Source organism: Gigantopelta aegis, chromosome 2 (genome assembly GCF_016097555.1).
Source record: "Gigantopelta aegis isolate Gae_Host chromosome 2, Gae_host_genome, whole genome shotgun sequence".
Lineage (NCBI taxonomy): Eukaryota > Metazoa > Mollusca > Gastropoda > Neomphalida > Peltospiridae > Gigantopelta > Gigantopelta aegis.
The window spans coordinates 20535032-20558532 of NC_054700.1; the positions used below are offsets into that span (position 1 = coordinate 20535032).

Sequence of the window (23501 nt, forward strand, 5' to 3'; positions counted from 1 at the left end):
ATACTGGTCAGCCTCTCAGAATATGTCTGGTTTTGTTTCTAAAGCTCTGATAGATAGTGGTGTCAGAAATGGGGAAAATTAGCAAGTCTTTTTTTTTTAAGTTAGTTTGTTTGCTTTGTTTGTGTGTCAATTTGTTGTTAGTTTGTGGGTTTTTTTTGTGTATGGTGCTTCTTGTCTTTTCCTCTTTTGTTTGGTTTGTTTATTTGTGTGATTTTTGTGTGTGGTGTTTTGGGTGTGATTTTGTTTTTTTGATGTTACTGAAGTGTGCTTGTAAAATCCGACTTGGTTAAAAAAACAAAAAAAAAACACCGCTGCAGATGTCGTAAGGCTGTTAGATTTCTGTTACAATCATTGCCTACTTATCCAGTGTCAAACCTTGGCAACATTGAAACCGCCCTGTCAAAAATAAAATATCTCAAAAGGTCATTGACAAAAAAAAAAAAAACCCACATATCAAAACAACTATCTTTGTTATGTTCTTTCGAGACAAATCTATGAATTCCGTCTGCCTTCAAGAACCGAACTTGCTGATTTCCGACTTTCGTTGAGTGTTAAAATGCGGAACCAATATTCACACTATAAGAAATGTGAGATGAAACAATATACCATGAACATAAAGAAACGATTTTGTTTTAGGTCGGGCAAACACAATGAAGGAAAACAAGTAAGCAAGCGAATACATACACATATGATCACATCCCTACCCCCGAAACCCATACACCATATACAACACTGACCTCTTGTCTTTTTTGCAGTTGGTCTTGGTTGTTCTTCTTTTTTTGTGATTTTGTTTTTGGTGTGATTTTTTTGGAGATTTTGTATTTGTGTTTTTGAAGTGTATTTGTAAAATCCAAGTCGGTTAAAAAAACCAACGACAAACAAACACACCCACCCACCCCAAAAAACAACAACAACAAAACAAAAAACCAAACCCCCCCCTCCCAAAAAAAAAAGAGCCAACAACCCAAAAAACAAAAACAAACACAAAAAACAACAACACTCGCTGTAAACGTCGTATGACTTAGATTTATATCACAATTATCGCCTATTTAACCAATGTCAAAGAGATTTACTTGTAGGGTAACCTTAGCGACATTGAAACCGCCCTGTCAAAAATGAAATATCTCAAAAGTTCATTGACAAGAGAAAACAAATCTCAAAACAACTGTCTTTTTTTTTCTTTCGAGACAAATCTATGAATTCCGTCTGCCTTCAAGAACTGAACTTGTTGATTTCCGACTTTCGTTTACTGTTAAAATGCGGAACCGATATTCACACTGTAAGGAATGTGAGATGAAACAATATACCATGAACACAAAGAAAGGAATATTTTGTCGAACAAACACAAATAATGAAAACAAGAAAACAAATGAACGCATACACATAATTATGCACATACAAAACCCCCCACCCCACACACCACACCAGACACACACACCGCCACCACCACGCCACGCCACACCACACATACACTACACCATATACACCATACACCACATTCACACCATAAACATCACACACAAACCACATACATACGCGCGCGCGCGCGCACACACACACACCACATACACACGTACGCACAAATACATACCACTAGATCACATTGATTTATTAATCATCGGCTAATAAATTTTGATGTTAAACATTTCGTAATTTTAACAGTTTAGTCTTAGAGAGGAAACCCGCTACATTTTCCCATTAGCACAAGGGTTGAGGGATTGTAACACACACACACACACACATATATATATATATATATATTATATATATATATATATTTTCGTATGTGTTGACTAAAACGTTGCATCTAGCTGCTTTAGCCACATCTTGTTATTATTGTCGTATGTGGGATTCGATTTGGTGGTCCTAGTAAATACCCATCACACAGTCGTGGAAACGGATTTAAAATGCTTACATCCAATTACGATTAAAACACACTCGTTGTGGGTACAAACTCTAACATAGCCAGAATTTGTACCAAAAACAAGAAGAGGAAGAGGAAGGGCGTTAACGGCGTGATATGGAAAATTTGGGCTGAGATTGTGTGGAAAAAACCTCAAAAAGGAAAAAAAAAATTTGTTCAGCCAACAATTACATAATTTGGATGATTTTAGGACAATCCAAAAATTAATAATAGAAATAAGAGAGGATCAGTCTAAGCGTTTAACGTGTGCTCTCTATACATGTCTGTAATATATTACCAGGTACTTGAAATCTGTGTATTTCTATCTGCGAATATATAAAAATACATGGTAGTAAAGTCTTGAACTCTGATTGGATATGAACATTAAAATCAAATTCAAATACATCAAAGTTACGTAGACAAACCTTCAAATGACCAATAACTATTAAAATGCTATTTTATTTTCTTACAGACATACATAGGAGATGTCCTGGTGTTTTTCAACCCCTTCAAAAGCATCGACATATATGGAACGGCGGTAAGTACACGAGACTGGAACGTTTGTGAAACAAACTGATTACAAAACAAACCTATTATTCATCCGCATACAAATATAACCCACGTTTAAGACTGTTGAAAACCAAAGGAATGTGGAGGTTATTTCACAACAGGGACGACAAAATAACCGGGTGTCCGTCGGTTGGGGTGATAGGGATGTTATTTCCCTTCTCAGATAATTCCAGGTTTCTCTTTTTCGTTTTACGATGCCCTGCGACCTGCCCCAAGTTCAGCCAGCGAACGTTTCGCTAACGTTCGCGAACTATTTGATTGGTCCCTGACGTGTCCATTTGGTTTGGCAGCGCATAAACCAGTCTAGCGGACGTTTTTGTGCTCGGTCTGGTTGAGCGCAGCACTGACCTCTATTCAAGGAAGACTTCTATTCATCCAATGAAAGAGATTTTGCACGATTTTAATTATTGTATTTTTTTTTCTGCAAGTCTATACACTTATGGAGAAGTTAGAAGCCAACCACCTATGTCCAATACTCACACTGTGCACGTTTGTGCATAAACATACAATTAAATTTAACATTTTATTTGATTGTAGTTTCATTAAGTTAGACAAAATAACCTTTTAAGGATTTTTCGTAACCTTTTGGGGAATTTCTAATACTTTTTCTGTGATCATCAGACGTGAATTGCCGATCTCTTCATTTGTTATTTTAAATGGGGGAAAATTCAATATCAATCAATTTTAATTTCCCATGACGTTTCATGACCCATGACTTTAAGGCTTGGTAAATGATATTTGTAAATTATATGACTTTCGAGAATTCTTATCATCTTTATTATCTGTAAAAATAATAGATGTTAAAGCTACAGTCTACTCTCTCCATCGCAGTACAACTGAAACCAATCAGTGGCATGTAGGTACGAATTTAGTTCCATTTAAAAGAGTGTCCTTTTATTTTGTTGCAATTAGAACTGATTTGTCTGTTAGGATATGCAGTGTTGAAAGGTAGACATACTCCCATATATACTGTGTACAACACGATTGATTTCTGTGTCTAGAATGCCATATCTTGTAATGTGTTGCCTTTATGTTGATGTTTAACGAGTTGGTTCCCTTTTCGGATGACGCGAAGTAACGAGTGGTATATTTCAAACTCGAGGTGTCCAACTTGGTGTACTTGTTTTAGTAAAATGAGAAGGAGGAAATGTTTTATTTAACGACGCACTCGACACATTTTATATACGGTTATATGGCGTCAGACATATGGTTGAGGGCCACACAGACACTGAGGGAGGAAACCCCCTGTCGCCACTTCATGGGCTACTCTTTTGTATTAGCAGCAAGGGATCTTTTATATGCACCATCCCACAAATCGAATAGTACATACCACGAACTTTGCTACACCAGTTGTGGAGCACTGGCTGGAAGGAGAAATAGCCCAATGGGTCCATCGACGGGAATCGATCCCAAACCGACCGCGCATCAAGCGATCGCTTTACAACTGGGCTACGTCCCGCCCCTAGTAGAATGATGCCACAGAGGCCATACTATCTTTACCACTGGCCTACGTCCCGCCCCTAGTAGAATGACGTCACAGAGGCCATATTATCGTTACCACTGGGCTACGTCCCGCCCCTAGTAGAATGATGTCACAGAGGCCATATTATCTCTACCACTGGGCTACGCCCCGCCCCTAGTAGAATGATGTCACAGAGGCCATATTATCTTTACCACTGGGCTACGTCCCGCTCCTAGTAGAATGATGTCACAGAGCCCATATTATCTTTACCACTGGCCTATGTCCCGCCCCTAGCAGAATGATGTCACAGAGGCCATATTATCTTTATCACTTGGCTACGTCCCGCCCCTAGTAGAATGATGTCACAGAGGCCATATTATCTTTACCACTGGCCTACGTCCCGCCCCTAGTAGAATGACGTCACAGAGGCCATATTATCTTTACCACTGGGCTACGTCCCGCTCCTAGTAGAATGATGTCACAGAGCCCATATTATCTTTACCACTGGGCTACGTCCCGCTCCTAGTAGAATGATGTCACAGAGCCCATATTATCTTTACCAAAGGCCTATGTCCCGCCCCTAGCAGAATGATGTCACAGAGCCCATATTATCTTTACCACTGGCCTACGTCCCGCCCCTAGTAGAATGACGTCACAGAGGCCATATTATCTTTACCACTGGGCTACGTCCCGCTCCTAGTAGAATGATGTCACAGAGGCCATATTATCTTTACCACTGGGCTACGTCCCGCTCCTAGTAGAATGATGTCACAGAGGCCATATTATCTTTACCACTGGGCTACGTCCCGCCCCTAGTAGAATGACGTCACAGAGGCCATATTATCTTTACCACTGGGCTACGTCCAGCTCCTAGTAGAATGATGTCACAGAGCCCATATTATCTTTACCACTGGCCTACGTCCCGCCCCTAGTAGAATGATGTCACAGAGCCCATATTATCTCTACCACTGGGCTACGTCCCGCCCCTAGTAGAATGATGTCACAGAGCCCATATTATCGTTACCACTGGGCTACGTCCCGCCCCTAGTAGAATGATGTCACAGAGGCCATATTATCTTTACCACTGGCCTACGTCCCGCCTCTAGTAGAATGATGTCACAGAGGCCATATTATCTTTACCACTGGGCTACGTCCCGCCCCTAGTAGAATGATGTCACAGAGGCCATATTATCTTTACCACTGGGCTACGTCCCGCCCCTAGTAGAATGATGTCACAGAGGCCATATGTCACAGAGGCCATATTATCTCTACCACAGGGCTGCGTCCCGCCCCTAGTAGAATGATGTCACAGAGGCCATATTATCGTTACCACTTGGCTGCGCCCCGCCCCTAGTAGAATGATGTCACAGAGCCCATATTATCGTTACCACTTCGCTACGCCCCGCCCCTAGTAGAATGATGTCACAGAGCCCATATTATCGTTACCACTTGGCTACGCCCCGCCCCTAGTAGTATGATGTCACAGAGGCCATATTATCGTTACCACTTTGCTACGCCCCGCCCCTAGTAGAATGATGTCACAGAGACCATATTATCTTTACCACTGGGCTACGTCCCGCCCCTAGTAGAATGATGTCACAGAGGCCATATTATCGTTACCACTGGGCTACGTCCCGCCCCTAGTAGAATGACGTCACAGAGGCCATATTATCTCTACCACTGGGCTACGTCCCGCCCCTAGTAGAATGACGTCACAGAGGCCATATTATCTCTACCACTGGGCTACGTCCCGCCCCTAGTAGAATGACGTCACAGAGGCCATATTATCTCTACCACTGGGCTACGTCCCGCCCCTAGTAGAATGACGTCACAGAGGCCATATTATCTCTACCACTGGGCTACGTCCCGCCCCTAGTAGAATGACGTCACAGAGGCCATATTATCTCTACCACTGGGCTACGTCCCGCCCCTAGTAGAATGACGTCACAGAGGCCATATTATCTCTACCACTGGGCTACGTCCCGCCCCTAGTAGAATGACGTCACAGAGGCCATATTATCTCTACCACTGGGCTACGTCCCGCCCCTAGTAGAATGATGTCACAGAGGCCATATTATCTCTACCACTGGCCTACGTCCCGCCCCTAGTAGAATGACGTCACAGAGGCCATATTATCTCTACCACTGGGCTACGTCCCGCCCCTAGTAGAATGACGTCACAGAGGCCATATTATCTCTACCACTGGGCTACGTCCCGCCCCTAGTAGAATGACGTCACAGAGGCCATATTATCTCTACCACTGGGCTACGTCCCGCCCCTAGTAGAATGACGTCACAGAGGCCATATTATCTCTACCACTGGGCTACGCCCTAGTAGAATGACGTCACAGAGGCCATATTATCTTTTTCTAAGGTAGAAAGTTAAATATTGTTCTTCCGGTTTACTTGCTACATGGGCTAATGGACTATACTCGGCTATGTATAAACATTAGTGCTGAAATACATAAACGCATTGATTCCAAATGTAAAACACAAGCATGGCTACAGCCCAACCCAAAATATTAAATTTAAATGAACATAGGTATTATTATCTCAAAATTCCAACCCCAGAAACATTTAGTTAATACAGTGTTCTGCAAGATAGGCAATTATATTTCTAAACTATTGGCATTGTTTTATCAGGTAAACGTTTAAAAATTATATACAAATAGTTTATATTTTTAGTATTGTGGTATCATAGGCGTATGTGCTCCCATTTTTGTAAGGGGGAGGGAGGGGGGGGGGGGGCAGGCTGGCTTTTGCCGGAATTAAACGAAAATGCTATACAGAGTTGCAAACGAATCACTATGCATTTTTACATGGATTACAACTCATTTTGAGGGTAGAATGATGGAAATTCATAGTAAAGAGGTCTCGGTTTAGCACATTTTTCTCGAATATCTGTATCATTTTTGCCCGAATTTGAGATTTTTCCTGCCCCCCCCCCCCCCCCCCCCCCCCCCCCCCGCCTCGTACGCTTATATGTGGTATTGTCTAGGTTTGTGGAATACCTGATTCAAAGACCAATAAATAAATTGAACATGAAGACACTGTCCTGAGTTTGCTGTCTTTGTTTACGCACGATTGTTTTGCAACGATTTGTTTTTGAAAGTTAGTGCATCCTGATGCAATGACCTTTTGTTTTCATGAAAATGGTTCTTTCCCCATTTATTTGAGTGTTATTTTCTCCTTGTACCGGCCTCGGTGACGCAGTGGTTAAGCCATCGGACTACAGGCTGGTAGGTACAGGTTTCACAGCCCGGTACCGGCTCCAACCCAGAGCGAGTTCTTAATGGCTCAATGGGTAGGTGTAAGGCCACTACACCCTCTTCACTCTCACTAACCACTAACCAGCTAACAACTAACCCACTGTCCTGGACAAACATCCCAAATAGCTGAGGTGTGTGCCCAGGACAGCGTGATTGAACCTTAATTGGATATAAGTATGAAAATAAGTTGAAATTAAATTAAATTCTCCTTGTACATGTACAAGTAAATGTGTTTCCAAAATGCACGATTTTTTTGGTGCATTTTTGGCCATCTTCACACTCAAACAAATCTGACGGAAGCGTGAGTTGGCGGATATGACACATATATTTACAGAAACTTTGTTTATGAAGCCTTTCGAAAATCTTTATTTAAATAATAGTTTATCTATTCAGGTTTTTTTCCCACAAAAACAGCTGCTTTGAAAAGAATCCGACCTGATCGCGCCCCACTTTGAAACCCGTTCCATAAATACCGCACGTCATTACAGCCAAACAGTTTTCATTTGTAATGGAAATCCAAATGTAATTTTTAAAAAACCCCACAAACTCATTGACTATCATTAAGCTTAAAAATATGTCATATTCTAATAATTAGCTTTCAAACTTGGATCTATGCAAAAACAACAAGCGAACTCTTTTCGCGGCAGAGTACACAAGGAAGCACAAATGAATGAATGTTTAACGACACCCCAGCACAAAAATGTATTGGCTTGTGGGTGTCGCACCAGGGAGGTAACTGCATTATGCTATACAAGGGAGATAACTGCATTATGCTATACAAGGGAGATAACTGAATTATGCCATACTCCTACCAAATCGCTGTATTTTCCACCTCTCTCTTCCTCCTTCCTTAACATTCCAGGACTCAACCCCTCTCTGTGTCCGCGAGTCTGTCCAGCCCCATATTTATTCTTCACCAGAGTGTTTGCGATCTCAATATTTTTCTTTAAAATATTAAAATAACCTAAGGTCTCACTACACAGATGTCATCTGCCATTGAAACCCATGTTAAACTGCCCAATTTCAAGCGAAGATTGCCCATAGAACGGGTTCTCGTTGGCACTAACAACATACACCATTGCAAACATACATTATATAAGCATTTATTTTCACTCCAAAATTGAGAACATTTCCGTCTCAGTTTTTTGCTATATGACCGCATCTGGCTGTAGTACCGGTCCGAACAGGTGGTTCATTAACCGATTCACTCCGGCTGTCACTTGCGCTATATACCCATGTTCCAAAAGGTCGATGCACAATATTACAAAATAACATAGGCAAAATACAGCCAGAAGGCTTACCATTAAACATACATATTGTTTTAATTCTTCACTATTTCCTAGAAGTGAATATGTGAACCATAACATGTGTCGCAATTAGGAACTATAGTGGACCGTGATGAATGAACTGCCACCCGGAAGTGATCTGTGTAGTGAGACCTAAGGTACCACAAAGTGCTTGAACCTTAACTGGATATAATCACGAAAACAAGTTGAAATGAAATAAGTTTAGTATCTTTATTCATAACCAGAACCTTTTGATGTTTTATTTTTATTTTTTTATATTCCAGGAACACAAGATCTACACGGATGTCTCGGTGCGAGGTAATCTAAAGCCACATCCATTCTGGATGGCAGACGATGCACATCGACGCATGCTCCGTACACGCCGAACGCAATGCATTCTGGTCAGCGGCGAATCCGGTTCCGGGAAGACAGAGAGCGTGAAGCACATAATCAGTCACGTGACACATAAAAGTGTCAGCATTCATCCATTCCTCGACATAAAAATAAACGAGGCAAGTTATATAGACCACAACACATCTTTTTATTAGATATCATTTTTATGATACAAGGTATCTTTTTGGGTATCCGACCAAACAAAAGTGCGTTCATATATAATGCCTACAATGAAAGTTTACGAGGTTTGTAAAAATAATAGCTAACGGAAACGAGTGTGATATTTTATTTATTATCCGTAAATCATTAAATGTCATCAATTTGAATACTTTAGTACACATTGAAAACTTCTGTATGGCACTGGTGGTGCGTACGATATATGGTGCGTACGACACATCTTGATGCCCACCAGGGCCACATTCCAGGAAAGAATTGCAGCTACGGTTGATTGTAGTGAATTAAGGCGGCGCCACACTATACGAGTGTCACGTTCAAGAATAGCCGATTGTGACAAAACAACATTACGATTTCATCGGCTGCTATGCAATCAGCTATTCTCGAACGTGACACTCATATTGGGTGGCGTCGCCATTACGGGGAGTTCTATGGCTGGCACACATAATTTATAAGCTTACGGTTGTCATAAATGCTTCTCTGAAAAATAAAAAATCTCTGTGCGTAGAAGTTAAACAATGCGTTAGTTACATGTTATTGAGAACATCTCGGATGTATTCGTTAGTAAGGCCACGAGTAACTTCGCTACTTGATTTCTGAAGCAATAATTGCCGAACGTATAATAAATAAGAGTTACCTCCCATACTTTCTTGTGATGGTCGTATGACCTAAAATATTCTTCATAGAATGGCGAATTTAATAAAGAGTTCGTTCTCTTTTTAGACTTAGAAAAATCATCATCAACATGTCATTGGACATCTATGGTAGTGGTTTTAACTGTCTGGAACTATTGTAAATGTTCACCGAACTTTAATCATCTACGTCGCGACGTTGAACAGACTGGCGATGGTAGAAACAAATACGGTTATGATAGTAGTGTTAAGATAGTTTAGTGGAACGAGGCCATGATGGGTTATACAGAGTAAAATGTCCCTCCGTGGATTAGCCCAAACCCTCTACCGATAGAGAGCTAGACCGAAATTTGAACAGTTACAATCGTTAGAGAGCGATTTTAATGTCCGACTAGCTCTGGCAGAGTTCTTGGGGGCTATCCGTGGACCTACTGGACAGTCAATCTAACTACAGTTTTATTGTGGAACAGATATTTGTCTGTATGTTGTGGTGAAATGTGATATAAATATTTAATTTGTATAGTTGCTGGACTAATCATTATTATTGCATTCAACAGGTGAATCCATTACTGGAGGCTTTCGGAAACGCCCAGACAGCCATGAACGATAACTCTAGCAGATTTGGAAAATACCTTGAGTTGCGGTTCACAGCGAACGGCAAGCTGGCAGGAGGTACGTGTGATAGACACATCACCGCCGTTATCCTTCCGCCTAGGAAAGACTTAGTTTTAGAAATTAAAAGTGATCCGACTTTGAATTTTTGAGAATGATAGCTTAAACAGATCTTAAAAATTGTATGAAAACAATAGGATCATCTTCATCTAAACGATAATTTAAAATAAGAAATACAGAGATAAATATAATTTAAATAATTATGTATTTAGTAAATGTCAAGTAAGTATCAAATATTTATATCTATGGCCTTCGTTTTGTTTTGAGGTCCAGCCCAATAGAAAGAAAGAAAGAAAGAAATGTTTTATTTAACGACGCACTCAACACATTTTTAATTACGGTTATATGACGTCAGACATATGGTTAAGGACCACACAGATATTGAGAGAGGATACCCGCTGTCGCCACTTCATGGGCTACTCTTTCCGATTAGCAGCAAGGGATCTTTTATATGCACCATCCCACAGACAGGATAGCACATACCACGGCCTTTGGTATACCAGTCGTGGTGCACTGGCTGGAACGAGAAATAGCCCAATGGGCCTACCGACGGGGATCGATCCCAGACCGACCGCGCATCGAGCGAGCGCTGTACCACTGAGCTACGTCCCGCCCCCCAGCCCAGTAGCGCGTTGCATGCCTTTACTGTCTCGCTCTTCTTTATGACAGAATGCAGTATACATTCATATAAACGACCTCGGTAATGTAGTGGTTAAAACCATCGATCAATTGACTGACAACTACTTGGTTCGCATCCCGGTGTAATAGCCCAAAATATAACCCCCCCCCCCCCCCCCGCCCCACCAAACTATACCCGGGGTATAAACTGTACTAGCCCAAAATATACCCCGGGGTATAAAACAGGCTATCTCGGGATATACCTCTCTTGTATGAAAGCGATAGTTGCTTTTCTTTTAAAGCGTTTATTATGTATTTATTTATTTATTTTGTATACAGGTTAGTAATAAAAATAAGGGTTAGGATTAGGTTTAGGGTTAGGGGTATAAAACAGGCTATCCCACTTTAACCCCTGGTATAGTTTGGCGGGGGGTATATGTTGGGCTGTTACACCGGTACCAGCTCCTATCTATGCGTAAAATATGAGGTGTTTTAATGACTCAGTGGGAAGGTGTAAGCCCACTAAACGACCTTCCGTCTCACTGCATCTATCCGAGAGTCTGTAGGTGTTTTAACGCCTCAAATTAAGGTACAAGCTCGAAGTTACAGTTCCATAATTATGTCGCTATTTGGTTTTTTACATTTATTTGTGATAAATATCTACAAATTAATCGATCACACAGATAATCTTTGCATAAATAACTCGAGAATACCAAAATTTTAAAACACTGCACCTGAGTAACTAATTACATGTCCTTGATATATGGACACAGCAGTCTTGAAACGTAAGATATAAATAGGCTTAAATATATGCAAAAAACTGCATTTAGAAACAAAATAAAATACTATTTATTGTAAATTTTAGTGACCGTTTATCATTATTTACGTCTAGACATTAAAACTGTACACGAACGAAAATCCTTTAAAACGTATTGGATATTATCTGATAATGTTTGCTTAAATTAATTTGTGTTACATGACAGGAGATTTTCGTACTTGAAAACTTAAAAAAAAGAAGCCTTTTTGTCATTCCTTTACATTGAATCCTTCACTTGAACGCAACTTGTAGCTTTTTCCGCTATTTTTGACGTGGACGACATCAAATCAAATTCCGTGATAATAAATCTTCGTTACTGAGATTTCAAACCAGAATTACTTCCCTTTGACTTGGTATCGTTCACACGATGACGTGGTACTTGAGCCATCTGGTTGCCTAATCTATATGCAATTAATTCCTTTCAGACTTAGGCATGTTGCAAACAATTTTATATTTGGACTGGATTTTAAATTTACTTATTACTTATTACTTATTGACATCGATTATTATTTACTGTTATTAAAAAAAATTGCACATTGCCAAATTCGCTAGCATGCTCGTCTCCTGAACATATTTCCCAGGGAACACGAACAGGGCTGAGAGTTGGGTGCCCAAGACAGACGTGCTTGAATTTTCAGTGTGAAATGGAGATATCTCAGTTATCCAGGGGGCCAGAGCAGCGTGTTTGAACCTAAATTAAATCTAGTTCTAGAAATCAAGTTAGAATAAAACGTCGGCGTAGTGACCGTACAGCGAAATACAGCCATGTATATGTGTGGGAACCCAAGGGATCGCCCCACCAAATATATCTTTGTATAAGGTGGCGAGTCTTATTTATCAGTGCCACTGAACAACATTACGTTAATGTAATGTCCTTCCCGCAAAATAATTACAACCCCCACCCCAAACAACAAAATAAAACAAACAAACAATAACAACCACCACAACAACAACAGCAACAACAACAACAGCATTAACAACAACAACAACACACGCACATGCATACACACACACACACACACACACACACACTATCTCTCTCTCTCTCTTTCTCTCTCACACACACACATGCACTCACACACAAATACACATACATACATACACACACATACGCACAAACGCATACACACACACACACTCGCACGCACACACACTCGCACGCACGCACGCACACACACACACATTTTTGTATGCGATCGTTTTCCGTGCCCCATCCGCTCCTCGCAATAAAACGGTGCACACAAAAAACAGCGCATATCATGATATGGAAAACAGCCCGTAGTTTAAAAACAAAAATTAATGTTTTTAATTATTTATTATTATTTGTATTATGTATTGCTACATGGCGATAATTCTACGATATTCCTAAATATCGATAACAGTGGAATATGACAACTTTGTAGCTGGATGGGTGAAGGAATGTTTTGGACAAATTAAATGCTTATAATTTCGGGCAATACTTTGTGGGGCCATTTGGAGTGTCAAACCATGTCGGTAGAGCGCTCGCCTGAGGTGTTTGGGTCGTAGGATCGAACCACCACGGCGGACTAATACATCATTGGCCATGGTATGTATTGTCCTGTCAGTCGGAAAATTTATACAAAAGATTCTTTACTGGTAATGAAAAAATTTAACGATTTTCTCTGAAAATCACGTGTCATAATTACCAAATGATTGACATCCAATAGCCAATATTTACTTAATCAGTGTGCTCTAGTAGTGTCGTTGAACAAAACAAATGTTGTATTTTTACTTTAAAGACTAACAGTGAAGAGAGGGAAAAATGAATGTTTGTTTAACGACACCTCAGCACATTTTAAACTACGGCTATTTGGTGTCTGACATATATGGTTATTTTGACACTTGGTCTAGAGAGGAAAGAAAAGCAATGTTTGTTTAACGACACCTCAGCACATTTTAAACTACGGCTATTTGGTGTCTGACATATATGGTTATTTTGACACTTGGTCTAGAGAGGAAAGAAAAGCAATGTTTGTTTAACGACACCTCAGCACATTTTAAACTACGGCTATTTGGTGGCTGACATATATGGTTATTTTGACACTTGGTCTAGAGAGGAAAGAAAAGCAATGTTTGTTTAACGACACCTCAGCACATTTTAAACTACGGCTATTTGGTGTCTGACATATATGGTTATTTTGACACTTGGTCTAGAGAGGAAAGAAAAGCAATGTTTGTTTAACGACACATCAACACATTTTACAATATGGCTATTTGATGTTTATAAAATATCGTTATTTACTCTTGATAGAGAGAAAGAGAGGAAATCCGCTTCCTCCATAAAGGCTACACCAGGGCACGATGTTTCACGCAAACCATCGTTCTGTTCGCGTTTCGGTAAACGTAACTTTACATTCACACGGACTTTCAGTCTGATACATGATGAACCGTTAAACGTTGCACACTTCAGTGCAAATCTGGGGGAGTTGATTAGATTACGCAAATAAAATGCACATAACCGAACAATAGGTTACCTGGGTAAAACTGATTTCTGGTTTCATTCATTCATTCATTTTAACTTTTTTCGTGCTTATATCCAATTAGAGTTCAAGCACGCTCACCTGGGCACACATCTCGGCTATCTGGGCTGTCTGTCCAGGACAGTAGGTCAGTTATTAGTAGTTAGTGAGAGAGAAGAACGTGTAGTGGTCTTACACCTACCCATTGAGTCGTTAAAACTCACTTTGGGTGGGAGCCGATACCGGGCTGCAAACAAAGTACCTACCAACCTTATGTCCAATGGCTTAGCCACAAACACCACCGAGGCCTGTATTTTATAGTATGGTCCCCTTTACACTTTCCCATAGACAGGATAGTACATACCGCGACCTTTAAAGACCTCCAGCGAAGTGTTTGGCTGGTATTTAACATCCAACATAGGTTTGTTAGGTACACTGGACGTACATGAGCTGACCACGTGAAATAATGAATGAAAAGACAAACTAACGCAGAGTTACCCATTCAAAATGTTAGGATAACATTTGATTTTACCCCGAGTGTCACCTATTGTAGCTGATCATGGATTGGACACGTATGTATTTCACAAAGCAGTTTTATACCATTTTAAGAAATTTGTTAATGTTACTGACCCTAATTTGCAAGGTACGTACTTTTTTAGTTTCGCATACCTATCTTGTCATGTAAAACATTGTTGTTCATATTTCCCCACATGCCGTTTCCTAACAGCCTGGGTGTGATAAAAGGTTCTGTTCAGTTCTGTTCTGTTCTGAGATCCTAAAAAAAAGAGAAAAATCCAAGACCACAAGGATTGGTCAAAAATAATAATTTAAACAAGAATAATGGTAAGAAAAACTGTAACAACTACGTATACTATATTGTGGTAGGATTCCCACTTGACAACGAAAATGTAGGTTGGTTTTATTATTTATTATCCTACTCAATATAAATACAGATTCAAATCTGGCTTGTGCCACCCAATAGAGATTGTACCCCAACTCCAGATATCGTTCCTACAAGCCGTGTTTTAACTGTAAACGAAATGCGTTTTAAATACACTTTATAGTCACATTGTTACTATAAAGACTTTGAAAATATTTACTCATTTAACATGTTTAAACTTCAGTATTGTCTACTTTTGCTTTCTAACGTATTTAATAACCTTTGTAATGTGGCCATCGCTCACTATATGCTATTTTATTAATGTAGTTAAAAGACGAAAATTCACGCGAACGATGATTCGGTTCGCATTTCAGTTACGCAATGCCTGAAACCCTTGTGGTATAGGGGCTACGTAAATCAAGTTCAATCTCAAGCTCAGTTACACAAATAGGTTGAATAAAGGAGCAACGATAGGTTCTCAAACATGACCAATCACACACATGTAACTCATTGATCAAAATATTAAAAAGTTACAAGATTGCCCCGCCATATTAAAACAACATTTGCGAGGCAAGCTTGTAACTTTAAAACTGTATTTTTTATTTTAATTTTACATTAGTCAGTGATGTTATACTGTGGTCAATCGAATCTGTAACTTTAAAACTGTAGTTGTATTAGCCAATGATGATATAATATGGTAAGCCGATATTGTACCTTTAAAACTGTAGTTTTGAAGTCACTTTGTTGTAACATGATAAGACGAGATTGTACCTTTAAAACTGTAGTTGTGTTTGTATTTGTCAATGATATTATAATATTATAAGCCGAGAGTGTAACTTTGAAACTGTAGTTGTGTTTTTATTAGTCAATAATGTTATAATATGGTGAGACGAGATTGTAACATTAAAACTGTAGTTGTGTTAGTCAGTGCCGTTATAATATTAAAATCCGAGATAGTACCTTTAAAAACTGTAGTTGTGTTTGTATATTGCATTAGTCAATGCCGTTATAACATAATAAACCGAGATTGTACCTTTAAAACTGTAGTTGTATTTGTATGTTGCATTAGTCAATGCTGTTATAACATAATAAGCCAAGATTGCAGCTTTAACACGCTCTGTTCTCTCCCTCACAGCGGTTCTCACCGACTACCTGCTGGAGAAGACCCGGATCGTACAGCAGGGACCAGGGGAACGCAACTTCCACATCTTCTACTACATGTTCGCGGGCATGAACCGTGAGGAGCTGAGAGGCTACCACCTGCAGTCCCCGGAAACATACAGGTCAGATACAATACACAGGTGTTACAAATGCGAAACATACAGGTCAGATACAATACACAGGTGTTCAAATGCGAAACATACAGGTCAGATACAATACACAGGTGTTACAAATGCGAAACATACAGGTCACATACAATACACAGGTGTTACAAATGCGAAACATACAGGTCAGATACAATACACAGGTGTTCAAATGCGAAACATACAGGTCAGATACAATACACAGGTGTTACAAATGCGAAACATACAGGTCAGATACAATACACAGGTGTTCAAATGCGAAACATACAGGTCAGATACAATACACAGGTGTTACAAATGCGAAACATACAGGTCACATACAATACACAGGTGTTACAAATGCGAAACATACAGGTCAGATACAATACACAGGTGTTCAAATGCGAAACATACAGGTCAGATACAATACACAGGTGTTACAAATGCGAAACATACAAGTCACATACAATACACAGGTGTTCAAATGCGAAACATACAGGTTAGATACAATAGACAGGTGTTACAAATGCGAAACATACAGGTCACATACAATACACAGGTGTTACAAATGCGAAACATACAGGTCAGATACAATACACAGGTGTTCAAATGCGAAACATACAGGTCAGATACAATACACAGGTGTTACAAATGCGAAACATACAGGTCACATACAATACACAGGTGTTCAAATGCGAAACATACAGGTTAGATACAATAGACAGGTGTTACAAATGCGAAACATACAGGTCACATACAATACACAGGTGTTACAAATGCGAAACATACAGGTCAGATACAATACACAGGTGTTCAAATGCGAAACATACAGGTCAGATACAATACACAGGTGTTCAAATGCGAAACATACAGGTCAGATACAATACACATGTGTTACAAATGCGAAACATACAGGTCACATACAATACACATGTGTTACAAATGCGAAACATACAGGTCACATACAATACACAGGTGTTACAAATGCGAAACATACAGGTCAGATACAATACACAGGTGTTCAAATGCGAAACATACAGGTCAGATACAATACACAGGTGTTACAAATGCGAAACATACAAGTCACATACAATACACAGGTGTTCAAATGCGAAACATACAGGTTAGATACAATAGACAGGTGTTACAAATGCGAAACATACAGGTCACATACAATACACAGGTGTTACAAATGCGAAACATACAGGTCAGATACAATACACAGGTGTTCAAATGCGAAACATACAGGTCAGATACAATACACAGGTGTTACAAATGCGAAACATACAGGTCACATACAATACACAGGTGTTCAAATGCGAAACATACAGGTTAGATACAATAGACAGGTGTTACAAATGCGAAACATACAGGTCACATACAATACACAGGTGTTACAAATGCGAAACATACAGGTCAGATACAATACACAGGTGTTCAAATGCGAAACATACAGGTCAGATACAATACACAGGTGTTCAAATGCGAAACATACAGGTCAGATACAATACACATGTGTTACAAATGCGAAACATACAGGTCACATACAATACACAGGTGTTACAAATGCGAAACATACAGGTTAGATACAATACACAGGTGTTCAAATGCGAAACATACAGGTTAGATACAGTACACAGGTGTTACAATGCGAAACATACAGGTCGGATACAATACACAGGTGTTACAATGCGAAACATACAGGTCGGATACAATACACAGGTGTTACAATGCGAAACATAACCGGTTAGTGATAGAAATAACAACAAGAGAAGCTTGCCGACAGCTGGTAACAATTGCCGGTAACCGGTGAAAACAAAACACTGACCTTCTGTACTCTCCGGAATTACAGTTAAAATTGTTTTATTTAACCATACCAAACATTTGGATGTCAAACATGTGGTAATTTTGACAGGCAGTCTTCAGAGGTAACCCTCTACATTTTTCCATTTGGCAGTAGGAGGTCGTTTATATGCATTTCCCCCACATACAGGATAACACATACTACGGCCTTTGATATATCAGTCGTAGAACACTGGTTGGAACGGGAAAACCCATTGGGCCCATCGAGGACGTTAGATCCTACGACCCTATGAATCACAGAGTAAATAAACGCCCACAGCTACAGCAACACTCTCATCGATTACTACCACTAATAAATGGAAAACTGTCTCCCAAACAGGCCCATAGCAACCACCATGTTGTCTTTAACAACATCCAGGATTGATCAACGGAATAGCCAAGTGGTTTTTGAATATGATAAAGTACATGTTTAGAATGTCAGATCATTCCTTTCCTTTGCAGCCAAGATGGCGTCCTTACAACAATGACATTATAGAAGCGCCATGCTTATAAAACTTTAGAATTACTCTGACTTTGTTTTGACATTGAGGTTTCTGCACAATTTAAGTCTTGAGTCTAAATTCTAAAAGTAAGCACGAAACCATAAGTGTTGATCTACAAATGTACTTGGTGTAGATATTAAAAAATTCTGGTCTTGAAAATGTCCCATTTACTTGCTGTTTGCAGTTTAATTGTTATATATATATATATATATATATATATATATATATATATATATATGTGTGTGTGTGTGTGTGTGTGTGTGTGTGTGTGTGTTTGTGGTGTGTGTGTGTTATCTGAATGAGGAATTCGTGTTACATTTAAGAGGGGACTATTTTCTGCTCCTCCTAAAAAGATTGTTTCCTTCAAAGATCTCCTAACAGTCTTAAACAATATAGTTTTTAATTTATACCATATATTTAAAGGGACATACCCTAGTTTTTAAACACTAAAGTATATTTTTGAATATTATAGCCGTTTTTGATAACTGAAATCATACTTTACTTAGATTTTATGGTTTAGATTATCAATTTCCGTACATTCAAAGTGTTTTTGGTCATGCTAGTGTTTTTAATATCACAAAATGCATTTCTCATATTTTTAAAAACGCACGTGCGTCTGAGAAGTAACAGTTATGGAGTTGAGTTTTAGTCCGTTTTTAGAGGGTATTTCACCATTTCAAAGCCACAGACTCATGTTTCACTCAGTTGTAACTTTATCCAAATGTTTTTCAGGTTTGTAGATTGAACTAAACTTAGTGTTAATTTCCACGTGTTGAAACTAGGGTATGTCTGTTTAAGTAATTGAATAATGTCTACAGAATCGACTAAAATAAATTTCCTGAATGTTGTTTTGGGCTTAACTATCCAGCCACATTACAAGTTCGAAGTTCGCCTCTGGAAAAAGAAATAATGCTAGACGAAACAATGTATGATTTTTTTTTTCGGTCGTCATTTTCATGCATACACTTTTTTTTTAATCGAACTCGCCACCCGACCCTAAAATAATTTCTGGATCCGGCCTTAGAAAATACACTATATTTATTTCTGGTAGAAAAAAGTGAAGGATTTTAATTTTTGTTATTATACATTAATATTAAATCCCCGAAACCAATTTAATTTCTGGATCCGGCTCATCAATTTAAATATATCTCTTTGTTCATAACCGAAGAAATAGCCCAAGATGTTTTTCTTCGTCCTTTGATACATGCGCACCACGAATGAAGTGACAAGCATTCAAAATATCACCAGTGGCTAGAAACTCTACAGCTGTGTCAAACTGTAGCCATATTTTCATCGAAAAAAATCCTCATAGAAAGTGAGTAAAAATGGCAGTCAGCGCTGCATTGTAAACACGAAGACTTTGGATTCCGCATATTCATTATTATTTCCGAAACCTTGTTATGCTGACTTTGTTGACAACCAGTTGATATCCCCGAATGCTGCAGAAAGAGCAAACAGTTTGGAATTCTAAAACGATTTCTTCTCAAAATATCTCGGCGGAATAGAGAAGCCTGCTTTTGCAGATGTGCAGTTCTGAGTTGAACAACGGCAAACGTTATGCCAAAAATATCCGTAAAGATATTTAAATATTTCATAACTTTAAATAGTCCACAAGTTTAAATATTTCGACATTTAAGAATCTATTTTTAGAGATGACGTCCATGGAAACTTCGATAATATGTCTTTGATCTCAGTAGGTTGTGCCTTTTTCTTTTAGGTTATACATCCCCTTCCATGTGCAGTACATGTGCAGTATTCTCAATATGGTATATCAAAAGTCATAGTATGCTACACCCATTATGTGTACGCACCCGTTTTCTTATTCTCAGTTGTTCTCGCATGATGCGCGGTCGGTCTAGGATCGATTCCCATCGGTAGACCCATTGAGCTATTTCTCGTTCTAGCCAGTAGACTACGACTGGTGTATCAAAGGTCGTGGTATATGCTATCCTGTCTGTGGGATAGTGCATAAAAAGATCCCTTGCTACTAATGGAAAAATGTAGCGGGTTTCTACTCTAACTACCAGAACTACCAAATGTTTGACATCCAATAGCCCCTGATTAATTAATGTTCTCTAGTGGTGTCGTTAAACAAAACAAACTTCTTCGGAATTGTGCCGAAAATTCAGTGCTTAACAAATGCGTATAATCTAGTTAGTTAGTTATTTAATTAATTGGGCATTGCAAAATCTCCTTATCTGGACGTTTCTAGGAAGATAAGTGTTAGTCTGCTTTTAAATATTTCCAAGTTGTACCTCTGCCATAAAAAATCACCCTCAGCTACTGGATGTCAAACATTTGGTAATTTTGACATATAGTCTTAGAGAGGAAACCCGCTACATTTTTCCATTAGTAGCAAGGAATCTTTTATATGCACCATCCCACAGTCATGATAGTACATAACACAGCCTTTGATATACTAATCACGGTGCACTGGCTGGAACTAGAAATAGCCCAATGGGCTCACCGATGGGAATCGATCCTAAACTGACCGCGCATCAAGCGAGCGCTTTACCACTGGGCTACGAACTCAAATATGGTCAGCCCTAGCACAAATGCCTAACTCATTTTTAGATCTTTTGAAAGACAAATGAACTCTTTAAACATTATCTGAAATTAAAAACTGTGTTTTTGTTGTTGTTCAAATAATATTTAAAAAATTCATTTCTCTTTGTATAAAATAAAACATTTTTTATTTCTCTCAAAATCACTAAAAGTGAGCTGGACAATTAAGCTAAGAAGCTGCCAATATGCCCTTTTCTTTACAATTTTGAAAGTCGACCTAGATTGATCAGAAATACCTTGAAGTTCTTTTGCAATAAAATCGTCCACGTTTTTAAAGAAACTCTTTCTATTTTTGGAAGCAGGGTGGGATATAGCTAAGGATCGATCACGCTCCATGTGTGGAAAGCCTCGACGTCGCTCGTCCACCAATCTTAGCTCTTAGCTATTTGTGCATGCTTTTTTTCCTTTCATTAATTCTTTGTTCTTTCTTTCTTTCTTTGTTCATTTTTTTTTTTTTTTTCAACTTTTTCTCTTTGTTTCATTCAATCGTTCTTCTTTATTTCTGATGCGCGGTCGATTTGGGATCAATCCCTGTCGGTGGGCCCATTGGGCTATTTCTTGTTCCTCCCAATGCATAACGACTGGTATATCAAAGGCCGTGGTATGTGCTATCCTGTCTGTGGGATGGTGCATATAAAAGATTCCTTGCTACTAATGGAAAAATGTATCGGGTATTCTCTCTAACACTACATGTCAAACTTACAAAATGTTTGACATCCAGTAGCCGTTTATTAATAAATCAATGTGCTCTAGTGGTGTCGTTAAACAAAACAAACAAACTTTTAACAAAAAAAACCCAAATATGTAAACATTTTTACTAGAAATACCGTCTATCATCGAACCTATCTCAATTATCTTCCCTTAGCTTTAACAATACTCTTTTTTGTAAAACAACCTTGTTATTGGACTTATCGCACAAGTTATCTCCCCTTCACATTGGCATTCCATGTTTTGACTACAAAATCAGCCATGTCATTGAACTTAGCGCGCACGGTTATCTCCCCTGTTTGGGTTGACATTCTGTGGAATGGCAGTAATCCACAATCACACAGCGGGTCAGTCCATTAAACAAGTGGTAGGTAAACGCTGCTCACCTCGCTGCCCCTAACACATACCTGACGTCGTCGACGTCGCCCTACATTAAGAGGCTGACCTTTACAGCGTGTTTGCCGTCTGCCCGGGCGTTGTCATGCATGGCAAACAAAACGGTAAAGAGATGATGTCACAGTCGACTTGTTTTCAGTCATACGATTGTAACTACATGCAACTGAATGGTAACCAACAAATTGTTACGTTGCAGATAAGAGAAAAAAAAGTAAACAAAAATTAATTAATTTAAAAAAACCTGTTTAACGAAACCACTAGAGCACATTGATTTATTAATCATCGGCTATTGGATGTCAAACATTTGGTAATTTTTACATATAGTCTTAGCAAGAATACCCGCTACATTTTTTCATTAGTAGCAAGGGATCTTTTATATGCACCATCCGACAAACATGATAACACATACCATGGCCTTTGATATACCAGTCGTGGTGCACTGGCTCGTGGCAGAGGAGAAAAACAATAAATAAACGAATTAATAAATTAATAAGGATAAAATAGGAAAAGTAAGTGCAGTTGTTTTTTATTAGGAGTGACGCGTGTTAAAACGCAAACCAAATCAGAAAAGCAAAACAGTTACCATATTTAAAATTGTATCTCTGTACAAAACAGGATCAAAAGTATGTTTTCACAAAGTCAGATGCTTCGTCAGGAATACTGCCGCTCTCTAGGACGATTTTTGTCAGATAAAAAGTCTGTATTTCAGTTGCATTTGTTTAATACTCAGAGTCGAATATTCATTAGGCACACTAGCCGAAATGCTCTATGGAAGTTATTGAAATAGTTATTTGGAATAAGACAAAGCCACAAAGATACTGCGTAACAATACTATGGGTCCTTCAGAACTTACTCAAACTGACTCAACTCTGATCCTAGTTAAGTATAACATAGTTTTAGTTAAACAGCTGTGTCACAGCTAACTTACTCAAACTGACTCTAAAGCCTCTGATCCTAGTTAAGTATAACCTAGTTTTAGTTAAACGGCTGTGTCACGGCTAACTTACTCAAACTGACTCTAAAGCCTCTGATCCTAGTTAAGTATAACA

The 23501-nt window shown here is 39.0% G+C and overlaps 1 protein-coding gene across 1 annotated transcript in view; it reads left to right on the plus strand.

The window, feature by feature from the left end:
• Positions 1-607: 607 nt before the first annotated feature.
• Positions 608-23501, plus strand: part of LOC121387679 (chitin synthase chs-2-like) — a 163521-nt gene continuing 140627 nt past the window's right edge. Inside the window, exons 1-5 of the mRNA XM_041518871.1 lie at positions 608-664; positions 2376-2441; positions 8774-9001; positions 10246-10360; positions 16291-16438. Of these exons, the coding sequence (XP_041374805.1) occupies positions 608-664; positions 2376-2441; positions 8774-9001; positions 10246-10360; positions 16291-16438 (614 nt within the window). The remainder of the gene's footprint in view (positions 665-2375; positions 2442-8773; positions 9002-10245; positions 10361-16290; positions 16439-23501) is intronic.